Below are 20,568 nucleotides of genomic sequence, written 5' to 3'. Positions count from 1 at the left end.
AGAAACTATGCTGTATGGAATAAATGGTCAACAACATTTGCATCAAAATAACCAATGATGACAACCCCACTGAAAAATTAAAGAAATGAGCGGTTCTGGACACCAAACTGTGGTCTTCCTCTGGTCCACATTCTTAAAGGTCACTTCAATTAGAAGAGTATTACATTGGGGTTGCTGTGGGTACCAGTGTATAGTTCCATTAAAACCCCAACTAAAAGATGATCCTGAGGGAGTGGACTGGAATGACAAGCCACCTCCTGGCTCTTATAAGCAGGGTTATTGTTGGGTTACACACCACTGGTCATGGCCCGTGATGCCGTCCGCCCCGCTTCAGTCACCACAAAAAGGATCCCTGTCCCCTGAGCATAAAATATTCACCCGCTGCCTGGCTCTGCTCTTTTTGTCAGCTGGATAACAGAACGGGAGCCCTGGGTCAGGAATGTGGCACTACATAGGTACTGTAACAGACCTCAGATCAAATATTATTCAAAACCTTTCAAAATACTTGGGAGCCTTTTCTTGAGCCTGCCTGGAGTGGAGTTGTAGTTGGACAGGGTTTGGACCTTTAGAACTTGTCCTTTGTAGCTCAGTTGGTAGAGCATGGCACTTGTAATGCCAGGGTAGTGGGTTCAATTCACGGGACTAGTCAAGCTCAATCAAGCACAAGTTAAGTAACAGAAATATTTCAAATACTATTTGAACCCAGGTCAGGTACAGTAGTAAGGCTGAGGCCCACTCTGCCTCAGTCTCTGGGGTATCACATGACAGACAAACTAATTGGGCTTCGGGTACGGTGACTGCGATGATGTACCCTGCCCTGCTTGGCGTGCCTGCTGCAGCAGCTCACCCTTTCTACCTGTACAGAGGGAGTGGTGGGGCGGTTATTGTTTGGTAATACTTACACATAATACTTTAATTCACTAGCATTGGCTGCCGTAACCTAGACGGCTGTATAAATTGACAGTTGAGGAACTGCATGTTGTGACAGTCCCAGTCTTGGCACCAGTCCTGATTCTACAAGGCACGGGCGGTCTATCAATCTGATTTTTTAAATTTTATTGTAAATGTAACCTTTATTTAACTAGGCAAGTCAGTTAAGAACAAATTCTTATTTACAATGACGGCCTACCCCAGCCAAACCCGGGCGACGCTGGGCCAATTGTGCACCGCCCTATGGGACTCCGAATCACAGCCTGATGTGATGCAGCCTGGATTCGAACCAGGTACTGCAGTGACGCATCTTGCATTGAGATGCAGTGTCTTAGACCGCTGCACCACTCGGGAACCCTTTTCCAGACTGTCACTGTCAGTATAGGTGCAGGTCACCTCCAGAACTGAACTGAGCTGCACTACCTCTTGTAGTTTACATCAGAGAGTTTCTTAAGTTCTACTTCCTGCGTCCAGGTTGCTACACCGACATCATGGTTACATGACTAAGGTGATAGTTTCCCTGGTGGTATAGGTTAGATTCAGAAAGGTTTACCTTATGCAATCAAAGGTGTTATCACGTGCTCCACTAAGGCAGTTATTTATCTTTAAATTATGTGGGTAAAACAAAGCGCAAATTAAAAGTACGAATCTCGGAGCATCATAGCACCATTTGGTGTAAAAACTGGACTTACCCAGTTGCGGCCCACTTTTTGGAAGCAAACCACTCGATTTCATCCTTACGTTATATTGGCATCGAACATGTCACCCTCCCTAGGAGAGGGGGTGACCTCGACAATTTATTGTTAAAACGAGAGACTGCCTGGATCTTTAATTTAAAGACCCTTGTTCCCTTCGGTCTCAACGTAGACTTTAATCTGAAGCCATTCTTGTGATTATTGTGATGTTGCTATTGTAAATGTTTGAAGGCTTATGTAGCCAAATTGTAGCTTTGATCGTATGCTATCCATTTATGTTTTTTGTACGCTATTTTAATATATGAGAATTAACCATCGATATCAGGCCACACCCGGCCATGATTACAGACACCTGTGTGTGCCCTTTGACATTATATAAACTAGTCACGCCGCAGTGTTTGTCATTATGACATTACAACGTCATTAAACGTTGGATATTAGGTTATTACATCATTGCATCTGAGCTCCTAGAGTGTGCGGCTCTCCTTTCATTTTTCATGTGTTCTACTCCGCTAGCCAGCACCTCGCCTAAATAGGTGTGCGTTTCTTTCGCCTCTAGGCTTACCTTATGTAACACACTGCATGGCAGTCAGGCATCATGCTATCAGACGGGCACAACAAACTGGCCATGACCTACTGTATACTAAGACCTAAAGAGCCATTTGACCTGTGTTTTGCCAGTTATTAGGTAAGGTTGGTTACACCAGCTGGTAATAACTGAATGTTTTGGTTATTCTGATTTCTATGGGTTATTCACTGACCATGTACTAGGCCAGTGAATTAGTGAGGAAGGTCCACCCGCTTTAACAATGTTGATGCCAGGGGCCTTTGAGCCCTGTCTGGAAAACAATCTAGGGGAAAGACTACAATAAGCTATATGGTCTTACCTTGACAACAGGATGACCACCTGATGCAGCTTTAATCGCCCCTCTGCTTCCCTCCGTCTCGTAGTGCGCTCGGTGGTGGGCCTTGGGGTGCACCTCAACCTTCAGCTCGTACTGGCCAAACAGGTGGGGCAGGGGGCAGTCCAGGGGGGGCAGGGAGGAGGTCCTGGGGACAGACCGATACATAGACAATAAGGGTACTGATGGTTTGGATAACAACAAGATACAGATCACCTAGGCATTACCTAGGTGATCTATGGATAACAAATAGATATAGCCTATATCACCTAGCATTTCTTGTCTTTGGGGAAGACATTACCTGTTAGCCGCTGTGACTACATAATCATCCTATGGATAACAAAAAGGCTCTATAATCAGAGATGTAGGTCTAACATATTAGCTAGCAGGGTCAGGTTAGAGCTAGTTAAGCCGGCTGGATTCATTCAAACCTGCCTTGGCAGCACAGTACAGTAGCTCTGTTTACAAACTACTGCCAGGCCAGCACACCCACATGTCCTATTCTGAGAACTAAGAGCATTTACTTGTAAGATGAGTCAATTTTAGTATAGATAACCACTCAACTATCGCTATTGTATTTGGTCAGGGAAAAGAAGTTGTGCTTTTAACATAAATATGCTACTGGAATGTAGGTTTGACTGCCCTTAATCAAAGAGAATAAGTACATAGAAGAACCAATGCAATGACACATTATGTATGGTAATATAAAGAAGTGAGAGCACAACAGGCTGTGCTGAATCATGACCTCTGGAAACATTGTGGAGGATCACACTAGGCCTACACTAGGTCTGAGTGACACACAGAGTACAGTGTCTAAATGGGGCTGTAGGCTGTGTTCAACCCCATCAGTCAGACAGTGAATCATAGGAATTCCCACCAACATCAGGCTAACCATACTGGAATAATCACACTTGTAATAGGTCATGCAGGGACTGTAACTAGCAGTGAATCATGAAGGGGTTTTACACTATAAACGGTATATAGATGGATGGAGAGTATGGTTGTGTTGTTCAGCACTGTAGTATGGATGAGGCTGTGTCACAGGAGAGGCTGCAGGCTGATGGGGGTTTTCCCTCTGTATGTTTTTATCTATGTAGGGCACAATCATATTTGAACAGCTGCACTCAAAAATAAACACTCCATCTGTGCCCATCTACACAGACAAACTGTCTCTCTCAGTGGGTCTCTGGGTAGCTTGGCTGGTCTATGGCTCTATTGATCTAGAACCTACAGAGAAATAATGTTCTAAAAACCTATTTAGGCAAATGATTGTCAAAACTATTTAGGATGTTAGTAATTCATAATCTACTAGCCTACACACTGAATCTTCATAAAAAAGACTTGGCTACATTGAGCCAGTTATAAAGACTTGGCTACATTGAGCCAGTTATAAAGACGTGGCTACATTGAGCCAGTTATAAAGACTTGGCTACATTGAGCCAGTTATAAAGACTTGGCTACATTGAGCCAGTTATAAAGACGTGGCTACATTGAGCCAGTTATAAAGACTTGGCTACATTGAGCCAGTTATAAAGACTTGGCTACATTGAGCCAGTTATAAAGACGTGGCTACATTGAGCCAGTTATAAAGACTTGGCTACATTGAGCCAGTTATAAAGACTTGGCTACATTGAGCCAGTTATAAAGACGTGGCTACATTGAGCCAGTTATAAAGACGTGGCTACATTGAGCCAGTTATAAAGACGTGGCTACATTGAGCCAGTTATAAAGACTTGGCTACATTGAGCCAGTTATAAAGACTTGGCTACATTGAGCCAGTTATAAAGACTTGGCTACATTGAGCCAGTTATAAAGACTTGGCTACATTGAGCCAGTTATAAAGACTTGGCTACATTGAGCCAGTTATAAAGACTTGGCTACATTGAGCCAGTTATAAAGACTTGGCTACATTGAGCCAGTTATAAAGACTTGGCTACATTGAGCCAGTTATAAAGACTTGGCTACATTGAGCCAGTTATAAAGACTTGGCTACATTGAGCCAGTTATAAAGACTTGGCTACATTGAGCCAGTTATAAAGACGGGGCTACATTGAGCCAGTTATAAAGACTTGGCTACATTGAGCCAGTTATAAAGACGGGGCTACATTGAGCCAGTTATAAAGACGTGGCTACATTGAGCCAGTTATAAAGACGTGGCTACATTGAGCCAGTTATAAAGACTTGGCTACATTGAGCCAGTTATAAAGACTTGGCTACATTGAGCCAGTTCAGGAGCTCTCAGTATGTGTTCCATACAGCAAGATACAGGTGTTCCTGGTCTGTTAACAGTTACAGGGAGACACAGTTTGCTCTAACACAGCACTGTGCAGTACAAATGGGGAGAAATTAAACGTGTGTGAGTCCATGGTCTATGAGTAAGAATAGCCGATTAAATTGGGCCGATTTCAAGTTTTCATACCGATTTCCGATTGTTATGAAAACTTGAAATCGGCCCTAATTAATCATAGACCACACACACACGTTTTTTTTACACCTTTATTTTACCTTTATTTATCTAGGCAAGTCAGTTAAGAACACATTCTTATTTTCAATGACGGCCTAGGAATGGTGGGTTAACTGCCTCGTTCAGGGGCAGAACGACAGATTTTTACCTTGTCAGCTCGGAGGGTTCAATCTTGCAACCTTACAGTTAACTAGTCCAACGCTCTAACCCCCTGATTACATTGCACTCCACGAGGAGCCTGCCTGTTACGTGAATGCAGTAAGCCATGGTAAGTTGCTAGCTAGCATTAAACTTATCTTATAAAAAACAATCAATCAATCAATCATAATCACTAGTTAACTACACATGGTTGATGATATTACTAGTTTATCTAGCGTGTCCTGCGTTGCATATAATGGATGCAGTGCGTATCGTTGCTCCAATGTGTACCTAACCATAAACATCAATGCCTTTCTTAAAATCAATACACAGAAGTATATATTTTTAAACCTGCATATTTAGCTAAAAGAAATCCAGGTTAGCAGGCAATATTAACCAGGTGAAATTGTGTCACTTCTCTTGCGTTCATTGCATGCAGAGTCAGTGTATATGCAACAGTTTGGGCCGCCTAATTTGCCAGAATTTTACGTAATTATGACATAACATTGAAGGTTGTGCAATGTAACAGGAATATTTAGACTTAGGAATGCCACCCGTTAGATAAAATACGGAACGGTTCCGTATTTCACTGAAAGAATAAACGTCTTGTTTTCGAGATGATAGTTTCCGGATTCGACCATATTAATGACCTAAGGCTCGTATTTCTGTGTGTTATTATGTTATAATTAAGTCTATGATTTGATAGAGCAGTCTGACTGAGCGATGGTAGGCACCAGCAGGCTCGTAAGCATTCATTCAAACAGCACTTTCGTGCGTTTTGCCAGCAGCTCTGCTGTTTATGACTTCAAGCCTATCAACTCCTCAGATGAGGCTGGTGTAACCGATGTGAAATGGCTAGCTAGTTAGCGGGGTGCGCGCTAATAGCGTTTCAAACGTCACTCGCTCTGTGACTTGGAGTGGTTGTTCCCCTTGCTCTGCAAGGGCCGCGGCTTTTGTGGAGCGAAGTGTAACGCTGCTTCGAGGGTGGCTGTTGTCGTTGTGTTCCTGGTTCGAGCCCAGGTAGGAGCGAGGAGAGGGACGGAAGCTATACTGTTACACTGGCAATACTAAAGTGCCTATAAGAACATCCAATAGTCAAAGGTTAATGAAATACAAATGGTATAGAGAGAAATAGTACTATAATTCCTATAATAACTACAACCTAAAACTTCTTACCTGGGAATATTGAAGACTCATGTTAAAAGGAACCACCAGCTTTCATATGTTCTCATGTTCTGAGCAAGGAACTTAAACGTTAGCTTTCTTACATGGCACATATTGCACTTTTACTTTCTTCTCCAACACTTTGTTTTTGCATTATTTAAACCAAATGGAACAGGTTACATTTTTTATTTGAGGCTAAATTGATTTTATTGATGTATTATATGAAGTTAAAATAAGTGTTCATTCAGTATTGTTGTAATTGTCATTATCACAAATACAATTATTATTATTATTATTATTTTTTAAAATCGGCCGATTAATCGGTATCGTTTTTTTTGGTCCTCCAATAATCGGTATCGGTTTTGAAAAATCATAATCGGTCGACCTCTAATGTACACCACAGTATGCCTCTCTCTACAGTAACTAGCCTAACCACAAAGGCTAGCCTAACCTTCTCCGCTAGTCAAAGAAAGTCACTAACCATTGTCTATTGTTTCTTTATGTGCCCATTGTCAGGTCGTGGCAAAACTAAAATTGTGCTTTCAACAGGCCATGCTATGCCAGACAAACATGCCACACAGAAATGCCCTCCACTCAGCCCTCACACAGCATGCAGACCACAGACACCAAATAAAATCAATGTTAACTTGCTAAAGGCCAGGGAACTCAAAAAGAACTCAACAGAGTAGCAAAACATGAGTCAGTCAGTTTTTCCCAATACTCCATGCCTCTATCAGAAGCTGGGCAGCTGGCTGATTCCGGACACCATCAGTCAGGCTAAATGGGAGAAATGTGGTGGCTGGCTTTCTTTGGAGCCGGTTCACTGAATAAACTGATGTCCAGAGGAAAGAATGATATTTGAATAAAAATAGAAGCACGTGTCTCTAACATTGTGGTATCGTACCACTGGCATCTGTTCCCATGCGATTTTGAATCAAAGTAGGCTATAGGACAGCCTGTCCTGGTAGCCTAGATTCCCCCACAGCACATGGCAGAGGAAAGCCCCCATGAATATGATCACATTGCATGCTATAAAGATGTACTGCACGAGTCACAACTATTCTAAATAAAAAAGGTAGGCTTCTCAGACCCAGATCAAGTCTATTCCTGGACTTCGAAGCCATTTGAAGCCCTTTGAATTCATTGAAGGATTCTCCAATGAGCATGCTTTGTAGTCCAGAAGTAATCTTAATCTAGGTCTGGGAAACCGTCTCTAAAGGTTTAAGGCCTAAAAACAAAGGTGGGTGTAACAGTGGCTTGTCTCGTATCCTCCAATGCCACCGACATAACACCAGAAATGTATGTTTTCCCTGGCCAGCGGCCACAGTAACACAAGAGGGGTTTGGTAGCTAGGAAACCTGAGCGTTGTGGCGGGCGGAGGGAGCGGGTTGGAGCAGAGGTTAGCGTAACCTGGATTAGCGTAACCTTTCTAGGGTATGCTGCTCCGTACGGCGGGGCTCTGGGGCTCCCAGTCTGGTGCTACCAGTCACCACCTGCGGCCTACAGCCGCTCCCCTGTACATCTCTCATTCTTTACTTAACTTTTATTTAACTAGGAAAGTCAGTTAAGAACAAACTCTTATTTACAATGACGGCCTACCAAAAGGCAAAAGGCCTCTTGCGGGGACGGGGGCTGGTATTAAGATAAAAAATAAATAACAAAAAAAGAAAAAGACAAAATTAAATAAAAATATAGGACAACACACACATCACGACAAGAGAGACAACACTACATAAGAGAGACCTAAGACAACAACATAGCATGGCAGCAACACATGACAACACAGCATGGTAGCAACACAACATGACAACAACATGGTAGCAACACAACATGGCAGCAGCACAAAACATGGTACAAACATTATTGGGCACAGACAACAGCACTAAGGGCAAGAGGGTAGAAACAACAATACATCACGCGAAGCAGCCACAACTGTCAGTAAGAGATGGAGATAAAACTGTCCAGTTTGAGTGTTTTTTGCAGATCGTTCCAGTCACTAGCTGCAGCGAACTGAAAAGAGGAGCGACCAAGGGATGTGTGTGCTTTGGGAACCTTTAACAGAATGTGACTGGCAGAACGGGTGTTTTATGTGGAGGATGAGGGCTGCAGTAGATCTCTCAGATAGGGGGTAGTGAGGCCAAAGAGGGTTTTATACATAATCATCATCAACCAGTGGGTCTTGCGACGGGTATACAGAGATGAACAGTTTACAGAGATGTATAGAGTGCAGTGATGTGTCCTATAAGGAGCATTGGTGGCAAATCAGATGGCCGAATAGTAAAGAACATCTAGCCGGCTCGAGAGCACCCTTACCTGCCTATCTATAAAATACATCTCCGTAATCTAGCATGGGTAGGATGGTCACCTGAATCAGGGTTAGTTTGGCAGCTGGGGTGAAAGAGGAGCGATTACGATAGAGGAAACCAAGTCTAGATTGAACCTTAACCTGCAGCTTTGATATGTGCTGAGAGAAGGACAGTATACTGTCTAGCCATACTCCCAAGTACTTGTATGAGGTGACTACCTCAAGCTCTAAACCCCCAGAGGTAGTAATCACACCGGTGGGGAGAGGGGCATTCTTCTTACCAAACCACATGACCTTTGTTTTGGAGACGTTCAGAACAAGGTTAAGGGCAAAGAAAGCTTGTTGGACACTAAGAAAGCTTTGTTGTAGTAGAGTTTAACACAAAATCCAGGGAGGGGCCAGCTGAGTATAAGACTATCATCTGCATATAAATGGATGAGAGAGCTTCCTACTGCCTGAGCTGTGTTGTTGATGTAAATTGAGAAGAGTGTGGGGCCTAGGATTGAGCCTTGAGGTACTCTCTTAGTGACAGACAGTGGCTGAGACAGCATATTTTCTGACTTTATATACTGCACTCTTTGAGAGAGCTGGTTAGCAAACCAGGACAAAGACCCCTCAGGGACACCAATACTCCTTAGCCGGCCCACAAGAATGGAATGGTCTACAGTATCAAAAGCTTTGGCCAAGACAATAAAAATAGCAGCACAGCATTGCTTAGAATCAAAGGCAATGGTGACATCATTGAGGACCTTTAAGGTTGCAGTGACACATCCATAACCTGAGCGGAAACCAGATTGCATACCAGAGAGAATACTATAGACATCAAGAAAGCCAGTCAGTTGATTATTGACAGGTTTTTCCAACACTTTTGATAAACAGGGCAAAATAGAAATTGGCCTATAACAGTTAGGATCAGCTTGATTTCCCGCTTTAAATAAAGGACACACCGTGGCTGCCTTCCAAGCAATGAGAACCTCCCCAGAAAGGAGAGACATGTTAAAAAGGTCAGAGATAGGCTTGGTGATGATAGGGGCAGCAACCTTAATTGAGGACAGAGGGCGCTGTTTTCACTTTGGGGGAAAATCGTGCCCAATTTAAACGGCCTCGTACTCAATTCTTGCTCGTACAATATGCATATTATTATTACTATTGGATAGAAAACACTCTCTAGTTTCTAAAACCGTTTGAATTATATCTGTGAGTAAAACAGAACTCCTTTTGCAGCAAACTTCCTGACAGGAAGTGGAAAATCTGAAATCGATGCACTGTTCTAGGGCCTGCCTATTAATGTCCTTAATATTTATTAGAATACATGCACTTCATACGTCTTCCACTAGATGTCGACAAGCAGTGAGAGAAGAAATTGAGTGTGTAACTTGATCTGGGGTCAAATAATAGCTCTTGGCATGACGTGTCACCAGTTTCCTGTTTTCTGGAGAGCGCGAGAAGGGACCTGGATTTGCCTTCTGATAAGCTGTCGTTATGGACGACTAATATCTCCGGCTTTGATTTTATTTGATACATGTGACAATATCATCGTAAAGTATGTTTTTTCAATATAGTTTTATTATATTATTGAAATTTATTCGGGACGTTAGGCGTGTTGCGTTGTGTGCCTTTGTTCAGGAAGGAGAGCTTAGCGCCACTTTGCTAGCTTTCCGTGCTAATTGACTGGAGAAGAGGACATTCTAAATCCAAACAACGATTGTTCCCGACAAAGGACCCCTTGTACAACATTCTGATGAAAGATCATCAAAAGTAGGACCCATTTTATGATGCTATTTCATATATCTGTCGAACATGTGAAATAGTCGTTTGCGCCCAGAGTTTGGGCACTCTCTCGCTATACCTAAGCTGGATGTCGTAATGAAGTTATTTTTAGAATTCTAACACGGCGATTGCATTAAGAACTAGTGTATCTATCATTTCCTATACAACATGTATTTTCTAGTAACGTTTATGAATAGTTATTTGGTCAGAATAGTTGGAGTGTCATAAAAATATCCGCACATTCTGGGAAAAAGATGCTACGTTAGCACAATGTATAACCACTGATTTCAGCTCTAAATATGCACATTTTCGAACAAAACATAAGTGTATGTATAACCTGATGTTATAGGACTGTCATCTGATGAAGGTTTATGAAGGTTAGTGAAAATTAATATCTTTTGCTGGTTTATTCCCTATCGCTAACGTGCCTATTGCTATCGCTAACGTGCCTTGATGAATGAATGCGGTAGTGTGGTAGGCTATTGTAGTAAGCTAATATAATGCTATATTGTGTTTTCGCTGTAAAACACTTAAAAAAATCGGAAATATTGGCTGGATTCACAAGATGTTTGTCTTTAATCTGCTGTACACCATCGATTTTTCAGAAATGTTTTATGATGAGTATTTAGGTATTTGACGTTGGTGTCTGTAATTACTCTGGCTGCTTCGGTTCTATTTCTGACGGTAGCTGTGATGGTAGCTGCAATGTAAAACTGATTTATACCTCAAATATGCAAATTTTTCGAACAAAACATAGATTTATTGTATAACATGTTATAAGACTGTCATCTGATGAAGTTGTTTCTTGGTTAGTTTGGTTGGTTCTTGGTTAGTTAGGTTGGCTTTGTGCATGCTACCTGTGCTGTGAAAAATGTCTGTCCTTTTTTGTATTTGGTGGTGAGCTAACATAAATATATGTGGTGTTTTCGCTGTAAAACATTTTAAAAATCGGACATGTTGACTGGATTCACAAGATGTGTATCTTTCATTTGCTGTATTGGACTTGTTAATGTGTGAAAGTTAAATATTTCTAAAAAAATATATTTTGAATTTCGCGCTCTGCCTTTTCAGTGGAATGTGGGAGGAGTTCCGCTAGCGGAACGCCAGAGCCAGACAGGTTAAAGAAGAAAGGGTCTAAACCATCGGACCCAGATGGTTTTTTGGGGTCCAGTTTAAGGAGCTCCTATAGCACCTCAGACTCCGTGTCCGCCTGCAGGGAGAAACTTTGTAGCGGGGCAGGGGAAAGAGGGAGGAGCATCGGGGCTAGTCGCATTAGAAGGGGTGGGAGATGAGGAAATGTTGGATGGGCAAGGAGGCATGGCTGAGTCAAATAGGAATCCTGACTTAAGTGGTGATTAAAGAGCTCAGCCATGTGCGCCTTGTCTGTAACAACCACATCATCAACATTAAGGGACATGGGCAGCTGTGAGGAGGGTTTATTCTCCAAGTCTTTAACCGAGAGAACTGCTCCTTAAAGTAACTAACTTTGGCCATCCGGATAGCCTGAGTGCAATTATTTCTAATTTGCCTGAACGAGATCCAGTCAGCCTGAGTATGCGTGTGCTGAGCCATAAAGCCTTTCTTAGCCCCACTAAATGTCATATCAACCTGAATACCGGTATGTGAATATGTATGTCTATGGTTAGGTCTGAGCCCCCCGCCCCATGCCATGCCTCTGTTTCCTCCACCCCCAGTCTGTCTGAGGCTCAGACTCGGAGCCCCCGCCCCATGCCATGCCTCTGTTTCCTCCACTGAACACTGACAGCCACCCAGCAGACAGACGCCAGGACCATCTGTTCAGCAGAACACCTCCCAGACACAGCTTCTCTGACTGGAGACTAGGGTTGTCACAATACCAGTGTGGCGATACTACGATACCACATTTTCCTTGGTAAAAAAAATATGGTTGTTTACAAAAAGGTTTTATTTTCTACTATAGGACTGTTATGTCATAAGAAATTATGTCAGCTTCATTTTTGGTTTTCTTGCCACGATACTTCTGAGTATCGCGATACTGGTATCATGGTGACAACCCTAGCGGAGACACTTCCAGAACCTTCTACAGCAGACAGGAGAGATCACCCCACAGTCACAGCACTCACTACATCCAACAGTGGAAGCCTACTCTAGTCCTAAAGACCTAATAATTTTATAAATAGTGGTTTATCCTAGATATGAATGTACTCTTGTAGCAGGGCATTAGACCACTATAACAAGGTACAGTGTTGACCCCTTTCTGGAAGGTGTCTGTGAATGGGCAGCCAGACTGTAGTGTTTCAGGAAGGCTGGGTTAGATGGTGGTGGTGTGGCCCCTCAGCCATATGTGACCTGTGCTGATTTATAGCGCTAGGGGCCAGAGCAGACAAACAAGGCTGAGACTTCATCTGCTGCACACATTGGGAGAGCAGAGAAGGGAAACTTTAACCCGCTCTTTCTGATAGAAGTCAGTGCGTCACGACGATCAAGAGCTTCTGGTTACGCCGATTTCCAGATAAAAAGTAAGTAAGTAAGAGTGTGTGTGTGTGTGTGTGTGTGTGTGTGTGTGTGTGTGTGTGTGTGTGTGTGTGTGTGTGTGTGTGTGTGTGTGTGTGTGTGTGTGTGTGTGTGTGTGTGTGTGTGTGTGTGTGTGTGTGTGTGAGAATGACGTCATGGGTCTTAAAGAGACAGCACAGACCTTTATCAAAGAAAAGTGTGAGAGAGAGAGAGAGAGAGAGAGAGAGAGAGAGAGAGAGAGAGAGAGAGAGAGAGAGAGAGAGAGAGAGAGAGGCACCAACAACCTTATGTTACACTGTTGTGCTACTTCAGACAGCGCCATCATGTCTCTGTGGCTCATTAAATGTTTCAGCCCATGTGGGTCTAAAGAAGTGACCTAAATTTGAGCGCATTGGAGTCAAACCTACAGACACAGTTATACCGGTATAACCTACAGAATATTATACTAGTGCACCCCTGATAGGTGCAGACTAAGTGCAGGGTAGTTCCCCTGTTCCAATTCAATTAGGCTACATAATTGTAACTCCGGAGCTCTGGATATCCGACTGCAAGCTCAAATTTGAGGAATGCTTGCCCAACTGTCCAAGACATTGCATAACCAGGAGTGAACTGTAATCTATTGCTATTAAACTTGATTAAATGTAAGAATCTTCCTTCATAAAATACTAGAACGAACAGTGTCTTAATGCTCTTATCGGGATCAAACAGGCTACTGAACATTTTGTTCATTTATCACTAATCCTATAAAGGTCCCATAAAGGTTCCTATCTGTACCTTTCATGTACTCTACCTTGACCTAGTAACACTAATGACTGATGAGTGTGTATTCTTTCTAAATGCTGACTAAAGCTAAAGATGAGTTGTGATTAGTGTTGCAAAATATCTCCCTTGGTTATTCAGATATCCTGGTTGGAGGATTCCCTTCCTGCTTATTCCCTCCTGATTCTGGGAATCCTCCAACCAACATTTCTGGGAAAGTTTGTGGAATTTTCCAACTCTATCTGTGATTGAGAGGGCAGGTACAGGAAGTGACATACCTGAAGATGGGTGTGTGTCCTGGTTTGGGTTTGTTCCATGTGAAATGTGAGGGTACTGAGAGAAACTGTTCCCCTGGCCCGTCCTTCTTCAGGGAGTGCAAGGTGTCTTCCGAGGGAGAGTCCATGAGGGGGGACCCGTTCCCAGAGTCGTCCAGGCCCAGGTCCCCCTTCCCCCCCATGGAGCATGTCCGGTCCTGGGAAGTCTTCCTAGTCTTGGAGGGGATGTCTGCCTCGGAAGGGCAGCACTGAAACATGCCCATGGAGGGGCTTCCTATCCAGGTGTCCTCTGTCACGCTGCCCCTTGGGGACGGCTCGGGGGTGGGGATCGGGGAGTGGTGTGGGGACACGGAGCCCACCGGGTAGCAGATGTCTGCGCTGGAGTGGCGTCTCTTCCCGCAAGGTGAGGTGGGGCGTGAGGAGGGGCGGGACGGCGGCCGGGGGCTCAGCCAGTTCTCGTCGGTGACGGAGGTGCGTGGGGAGTGGCAGGGGGAGACTCGGGGGGACAGGGAGTGGGAGGAGTGGGAGTGGTGAAAGGCAGGGTGGTGGTGCTGATGCCCAGCCCACAGACCCTCCTCCAGGACCCCAGGGTGAGGGGAGCAGCCAGGGGAGGTGCGGGGAGACCCCAGGGTAAACCTTGCGGCCGCTTCGTTCAGCTCAGAGTCCACGTCATCGTACACGTGGGAGAAGGACTCGCAGGACGAGGCGTCTGAGAACAAGCTCCTGGAGGACAGGGAGCTGCAGGGGGACGGGCTGAGAGTTGAGTCCCGGTATGAGTGGTCTAAGGGCAGGTACAGGTGGTCCCTGGACAGGGGCCGGTCCCCATGGTGGTAGTCCCCATCATTACCTCTAAGATTGTCCTCGTTAGCGTCCATCTCCTGCTGACAGCTGGGGGAGATAGACGTGATCTGGATGCTAGGACACTCAAAGGCTTTGGGAGGCCCCCCACCCCCACCTGCAGGGCTGGATTTGTTTTTATTGACATTGTCCTGGACCTCATAGTTGGGGTCGTACACCTTGTGGGACTGCAGGCGCTGATGGGGGGAGGAGCTGATGACTTGGGAGTGGGAGTGAGACTGCATGCTGCCATTGCGTGACTGGCCCATAGACTGGTTGTTGACCACTGACTGCTGGCCCACATTGAGGATGTAGAACGACGTATTGTCGTCAGGCTCCAGACCTGAAGAGGGAATGATGGAGAAAAAAAGAACCATAAGTCACCATCACAATAACCGCTCTATGGGCCATACAATACCTATTTGTATTATATGAGGAGGATGCTAATACTTGTGATCTGGCAATGCCTTTGAACTGAACCCTACCCCTATTCCTGTGAGATCTGAGCCACTGCACCGCCAGGGGAGTGATAAGGAAAGACCCAGGCAAACAGCTCCACTATCTCCCTGACTAACACCTTTAGTCAGGGAGAGAGGTGTGTGTGTGTGTGTGTGTGTGTGTGTGTGTGTGTGTGTGTGTGTGTGTGTGTGTGTGTGTGTGTGTGTGTGTGTGTGTGTGTGTGTGTGTGTGTGTGTGTGTGTGTGTGTTTAGACGGGCAGAAAGAAAACGGGCATGGTTCCAAGAGGGATAACCGATGAGCATCGCTCCTCAGGAAACAAATTCACACAACGGTGCATGCTCTCTCCTGTCATCACGGCAGCACCAGCACTCTAATAATACACATCGGCCCTGCCTCAGTGATGGTCTGGCCACACACAGGCACAAAGACAGGCACGCACGCACACACACACAAAGGATAGGTGGCTCACAGACAACAACCTATTGTACACCAACACCACTCTATTTGTAGTTATTGATAAACTGGCTGGACCTAACTGGGACACGAACACAGGACAGCGTCACTACACGCCCCTGGACCCCATGTCACGTTCTATTCGATAGTTCTGTTCAATATTAGGACTTAGTACAAAGATGAAGAGAATTTGCAATATTGAAACTATGTAACTTTTTGAAAATACAGTTCACTTTGAACTACTGTTGCAGCAGTAGTGTAAATCACTTTACAGGAGAGCACAGCACAACTATGTTAAGTACAAATAACCTAACCAAAGGTGCACATAATCATGATATTTACACCACCAGTTCATGTCATAGGCAATGGGGGGTTTGAAATTATTGTTCGATTACAAAACACTTTCCGCAAAAAAGCTTGTTCTTCAAAACAAAACACTTTGAAAGGACCTTGAGAAGAGACACAAATCCTGTGCGTCAACACATTTAGGAAACCAGTCTTCTAAAGCTAAAGATGAATGGAAATATCAGATTCAGACTGTAAAAAGGGACATTTTAGGAGAGGAGCAGCCTACTCAATTCTCTCTCTCCCACACTCACTCACTCACTCCCTCACAGCAGTCTATTCATAGCTGCTTCGCACTGGCCCTGCCTGCCTGTCAGTGTCACAAGACTGCTGTATCCTGTGACGACAGAGGGAGACAGCATCTGACTGACGGAGGGATTGACGGAATGTATGTGGTGTGTGTGTGTGTGTGTGTGGAGGAGGACAACAGAGCGGGTCAACAGCCTGCTGCACTGTGCCGCCTCGACCCTCCCCCCCGAGCCCTCAGAGGAAGGACAAGACAACACACTAACAAAGGCATGGCGTACAGTATGTGGGAGGATACACTAACTAAAGCACTGCTATCGGGCTGGATAGTCATACACTGTAGGCCTAGCTCTCCATAGCATCTGGAAAAACACACACATTTACTTTGTGTTGTTCCGTTACTTTCTAGTCAAGTTAAAAAAATTAAAAAAAATTAAAGTAGTGTGGCACGGTATAGTGAAACGTTTGTACTTTTCCGATACTACAAGCTGAAAAACGATTTGGTACGAGAATTAGTATTACTTTTGGTACTTCTGTCAAATGTTTCTCACGGCGTCTACTGATTGAGAGAGGATCAAGTCTATCAGGGCAGTCCCCTTATAGCACAAGAGTACGCTGCCTCTAGACTAGCACTAGACTAGCTCTAGACTAGCCTGTCCTGAGGAACTCACTGGGAGTCTGGGCTGCACAGAAGTTAACACGCTTAAACGGCATGTAGAAATGTTGATTACTGTTCGCTAAACAATGTCCAAGAGCTACATAATACAACACTTTACAATGCAAGAAGATAACGTTACCGTTAACTTCCAGCTTTGTAGGCAAACTTTCCTTGCTAGCTTACAGCTGAAGCTAACATCAATTCACTACCCTAGTACTTTGTTTGTGATTACATGCAGTATACAAACCATAACGCAAAATATTGCTGATTTCAAAGCTTATTGTCAGCAAAAACTTTATTAATTCACTTAATCTCCCCCGCCTCAGTTTCTCCCAGTCAAGATAATTTTTTGCTCGAGCATTTGTCTCTCTCTCTGTGTGTGTGTGTATGACGTCATTGGTCTTAAAGAGACAGCACAGACTTTTATCAAAGAAGAGATTGCTTCTTCTATGCACATTTTGTTGATCAGTACAAAAAAATAAGTCCCAAATGGAAGGGAAACAGATTGTTTTTGTATCTGCAGTTCCATGAAATCAGTCAAAACAAGCTCAATAACTAAAGGCATGCACACATCCTAATGAATATGATTTCACCTGTATTGTAAATAGGCCTAGGATAAATCTTGATTACCCAGTTTATCAATAGACTAGAGATTTTCCATTCAAATAAATTATTACCATTATGTTGTCATGTAGTTAGTTATTTTTTTTACCAAAGCCAAATTGATTGTATGATTGTATAACTGACTCATTAATGCATTCATTCAAAAATGTAATAACATCAAGTGCCATTCTGTGACTTTGGCTAATACGCCTTCTTTTTCCCCTTGGTGTCGTTTTGGTATTGAGATGGTATCAAGTATTGTGATAGTAAACTGGTATTGGTATCAAAATCTAAATACTGGTATCGTGACAACACCCTTCAAAAGGCACAGGATTGGACAGTCCTGGTAGTTTCCCACGCAATTCAATAAATGTAGTCAATTCAATAAATGTAGCCAATTCAATAAATTGTCAATGGTAGAAATTGAGTTAGACAAACCTGTAAAGGCCAATACTTTGTGAATCACATTGCATTAAAGAAATCCATTGGGAGGTAAAAATTGAAAGTGGAAAACGATTCAGTTTACACTAGCCAGAAGTAAGCACTCAAAATACATTTGCCTGGATATTTAAAGTGCAAAGAAGCCAATATTCATTGCCAAATGCATACATATTAAGAAGGGGTTACTTTCAAGGCAGGCATTTTCAATTGCATATTAATTAACAAGAGCGGGTCCACAAATACACCTCAGTTATTAAAGATCTATTGAATATTCTCTGTTTCCAAGAGCCTGCTGGAAAGAGAGAAAAAACTATCTGCTGACTGTGTTGTACGTGTGTGTATGTATGTGTGTGTGTGTGTGTGTATGTGTGAGCCACCTGTTGTGTTGTAAATGTACATCTCCCCCTCATTGAAATGCTGTTCTAAATTATTGAGGTAGCATGGCCAGCCATCAATTAATACTCAACCCTACCACACTGCAGGCTGCCAGCTCAGTTCATTAACATCACTCACTCAATGATGAGAGACAAGACAGAGACAGAGAGAGACAGAGAGAGACAGACAGAAATGGTCATCTCCCTGTCTTGTCTGTGACCACTGACAGAGATACAGCTAGAACAGAGTGTCACGTTCCTGACCGGTTTTCTGTTATTTTGTATGTGTTTGACGGTCAGGGCGTGAGTTTGGGTGGGTAGTCTATGTTATGTGTTTCTATGTTTGTTAAAGGGTGACCTGATATGGTTCTCAATTAGAGGCAGGTGGTTTTCATTTCCTCTGATTGAGAGTCATATTAAGGTAGGTGTTTTCACATTGTTTGTTGTGGGTGGTTGTTCCTGTGTCAGTGTTTGTTGCACCATACGGGACTGTATCGTTCGTTCGTTCGTTCGTTTTGTTTGTAGTCAGTACTGGTTCGTTCGTTCTTCGTTACGTGTAAGTTCGTAGTCCAGGTCTGTCTACTTCGTTTGTTGTTTTGTATTGTTGTTCAAGAGTTTTCCGTCTTCGTCTGTTCCTTGTAATAAATAATATGTCATCATACCTCGCTGCACATTGGTCTTCTGATCCCTCTCTCCTCTCCTCGTCCGAGGAGGAGGAAGAGCTAGAGAATCGTTACAGAACCACCCACCAGACCCGGACCAAGCAGCGGGACCACGAACAGTGGTCCACGAAACAAGGATTGCAGGATTTCTGGAGTTGGGAGGAAATCATAGAAGGAAAAGGACCATGGGCTAAGGTGGGAGTGAATCGCCGCTCTGGGGAGGAGAAGGAGGCAGCCACAGCCCAGGAGCGGGGATATGAAGGTACGCGGCTAGCACGGAAGCCCGGGAAGAAACCCCAAAAATGTCTTGGGGGGGGGGGGGCTAAGAGGTAGTGGGCCGAGGGCAGGTAGGAGACCTGCGCCCACTTCCCAGGCTAACCGTGGAGAGCGGGAGTACGGGCAGACACCGTGTTACGCAGTAGAGCGCACGGTGTCTCCTGTACGTGTTCATAGCCCGGTGCGGGTTATTCCACCTCCCCGCACTGGTAGGGCTAGATTGGGCATTGAGCCAAGTGCCATGAAGCCGGCTCTTCATATATGGCCTCCAGTACGTCTCCTTGGGCCGGCTTACATGGCACCAGCCTTACGCATGGTGTCCCCGGTTCGCCTTCATAGCCCGGTGCGGGTTATTCCACCTCCCCGCACTGGGCGGGCGACGGGGAGCATTCAACCAGGTAAGGTTGGGCAGGCTCGGTGCTCAAGGGAGCCAGTACGCCTGCACGGTCCGGTATTTCCGGCGCCACCTCAGCCCAGTACCACCAGTGCCTACTCCACGCACCAGGCTTCCAGTGCGTTTCCAGAGCCCTGTTCCTCCTCCACGCACTCTCCCTATGGTGCGTGTCTCCAGCCCAGTGCCTCCAGTTCCGGCACCACGCACTAAGCCACCTGTGCGTCTCCAGAGCCCTGTACACACTGTTCCTTCTCCCCGTACTCGTCCTGATGTGCGTGCTCTCAGCCCGGTGCCACCAGTGCCGGTACCACGCACCAGGTCCATAGTGCGTTTTGAGAGTCCAGTGTGCCCTGTCCCTGCTCCCCGCACTAGCCTGAAGGTGCGTGTCCTTAGCCCGGTGCCTCCAGTTCCGGCACCACGCACCAGGCCTACAGTGCGCCTCATCCGGCCAGAGCCATCCGTCTGCCCAGTGCCATCTGAGCCATCCGTCTCCCCAGCGCCATCTGAGCCATCCGTCTCCCCAGCGCCATCTGAGCCATCCGTCTCCCCAGCGCCATCTGAGCCATCCGTCTCCCCAGCGCCATCTGAGCCACCACCGTGGTCAGACGCCCACCCAGACCCTCCCCTAGACTTTTGGTGGTGCGTTCGGAGTACGCACCTTGAGGGGGGGGTTATGTCACGTTCCTGACCGGTTTTCTGTTATTTTGTATGTGTTTGACGGTCAGGGCGTGAGTTTGGGTGGGTAGTCTATGTTATGTGTTTCTATGTTTGTTAAAGGGTGACCTGATATGGTTCTCAATTAGAGGCAGGTGGTTTTCATTTCCTCTGATTGAGAGCCATATTAAGGTAGGTGTTTTCACATTGTTTGTTGTGGGTGGTTGTTCCTGTGTCAGTGTTTGTTGCACCATACGGGACTGTATCGTT

The 20,568-nt window shown here is 44.8% G+C and overlaps 1 protein-coding gene across 1 annotated transcript in view; it reads right to left on the bottom strand.

The window, feature by feature from the left end:
- The window catches only part of LOC120025379 (nuclear factor of activated T-cells, cytoplasmic 3-like), an 81,591-nt gene that overhangs the window by 45,047 nt on the left and 15,976 nt on the right, over positions 1 to 20,568 (bottom strand). Inside the window, exons 2-3 of the mRNA XM_038969926.1 lie at positions 13,899 to 15,075; positions 2,513 to 2,675 (exon numbers count right to left, since the gene is read on the bottom strand). Coding sequence (XP_038825854.1) covers positions 2,513 to 2,675; positions 13,899 to 15,075 — 1,340 coding nt within the window. The remainder of the gene's footprint in view (positions 1 to 2,512; positions 2,676 to 13,898; positions 15,076 to 20,568) is intronic.

This window comes from Salvelinus namaycush, chromosome 30 (genome assembly GCF_016432855.1).
Source record: "Salvelinus namaycush isolate Seneca chromosome 30, SaNama_1.0, whole genome shotgun sequence".
NCBI classification, from domain to species: Eukaryota; Metazoa; Chordata; class Actinopteri; order Salmoniformes; family Salmonidae; genus Salvelinus; species Salvelinus namaycush.
The sequence above is the reverse complement of the archived record's forward strand: the minus strand, read 5'-3'. Positions and strand labels throughout refer to the sequence as shown.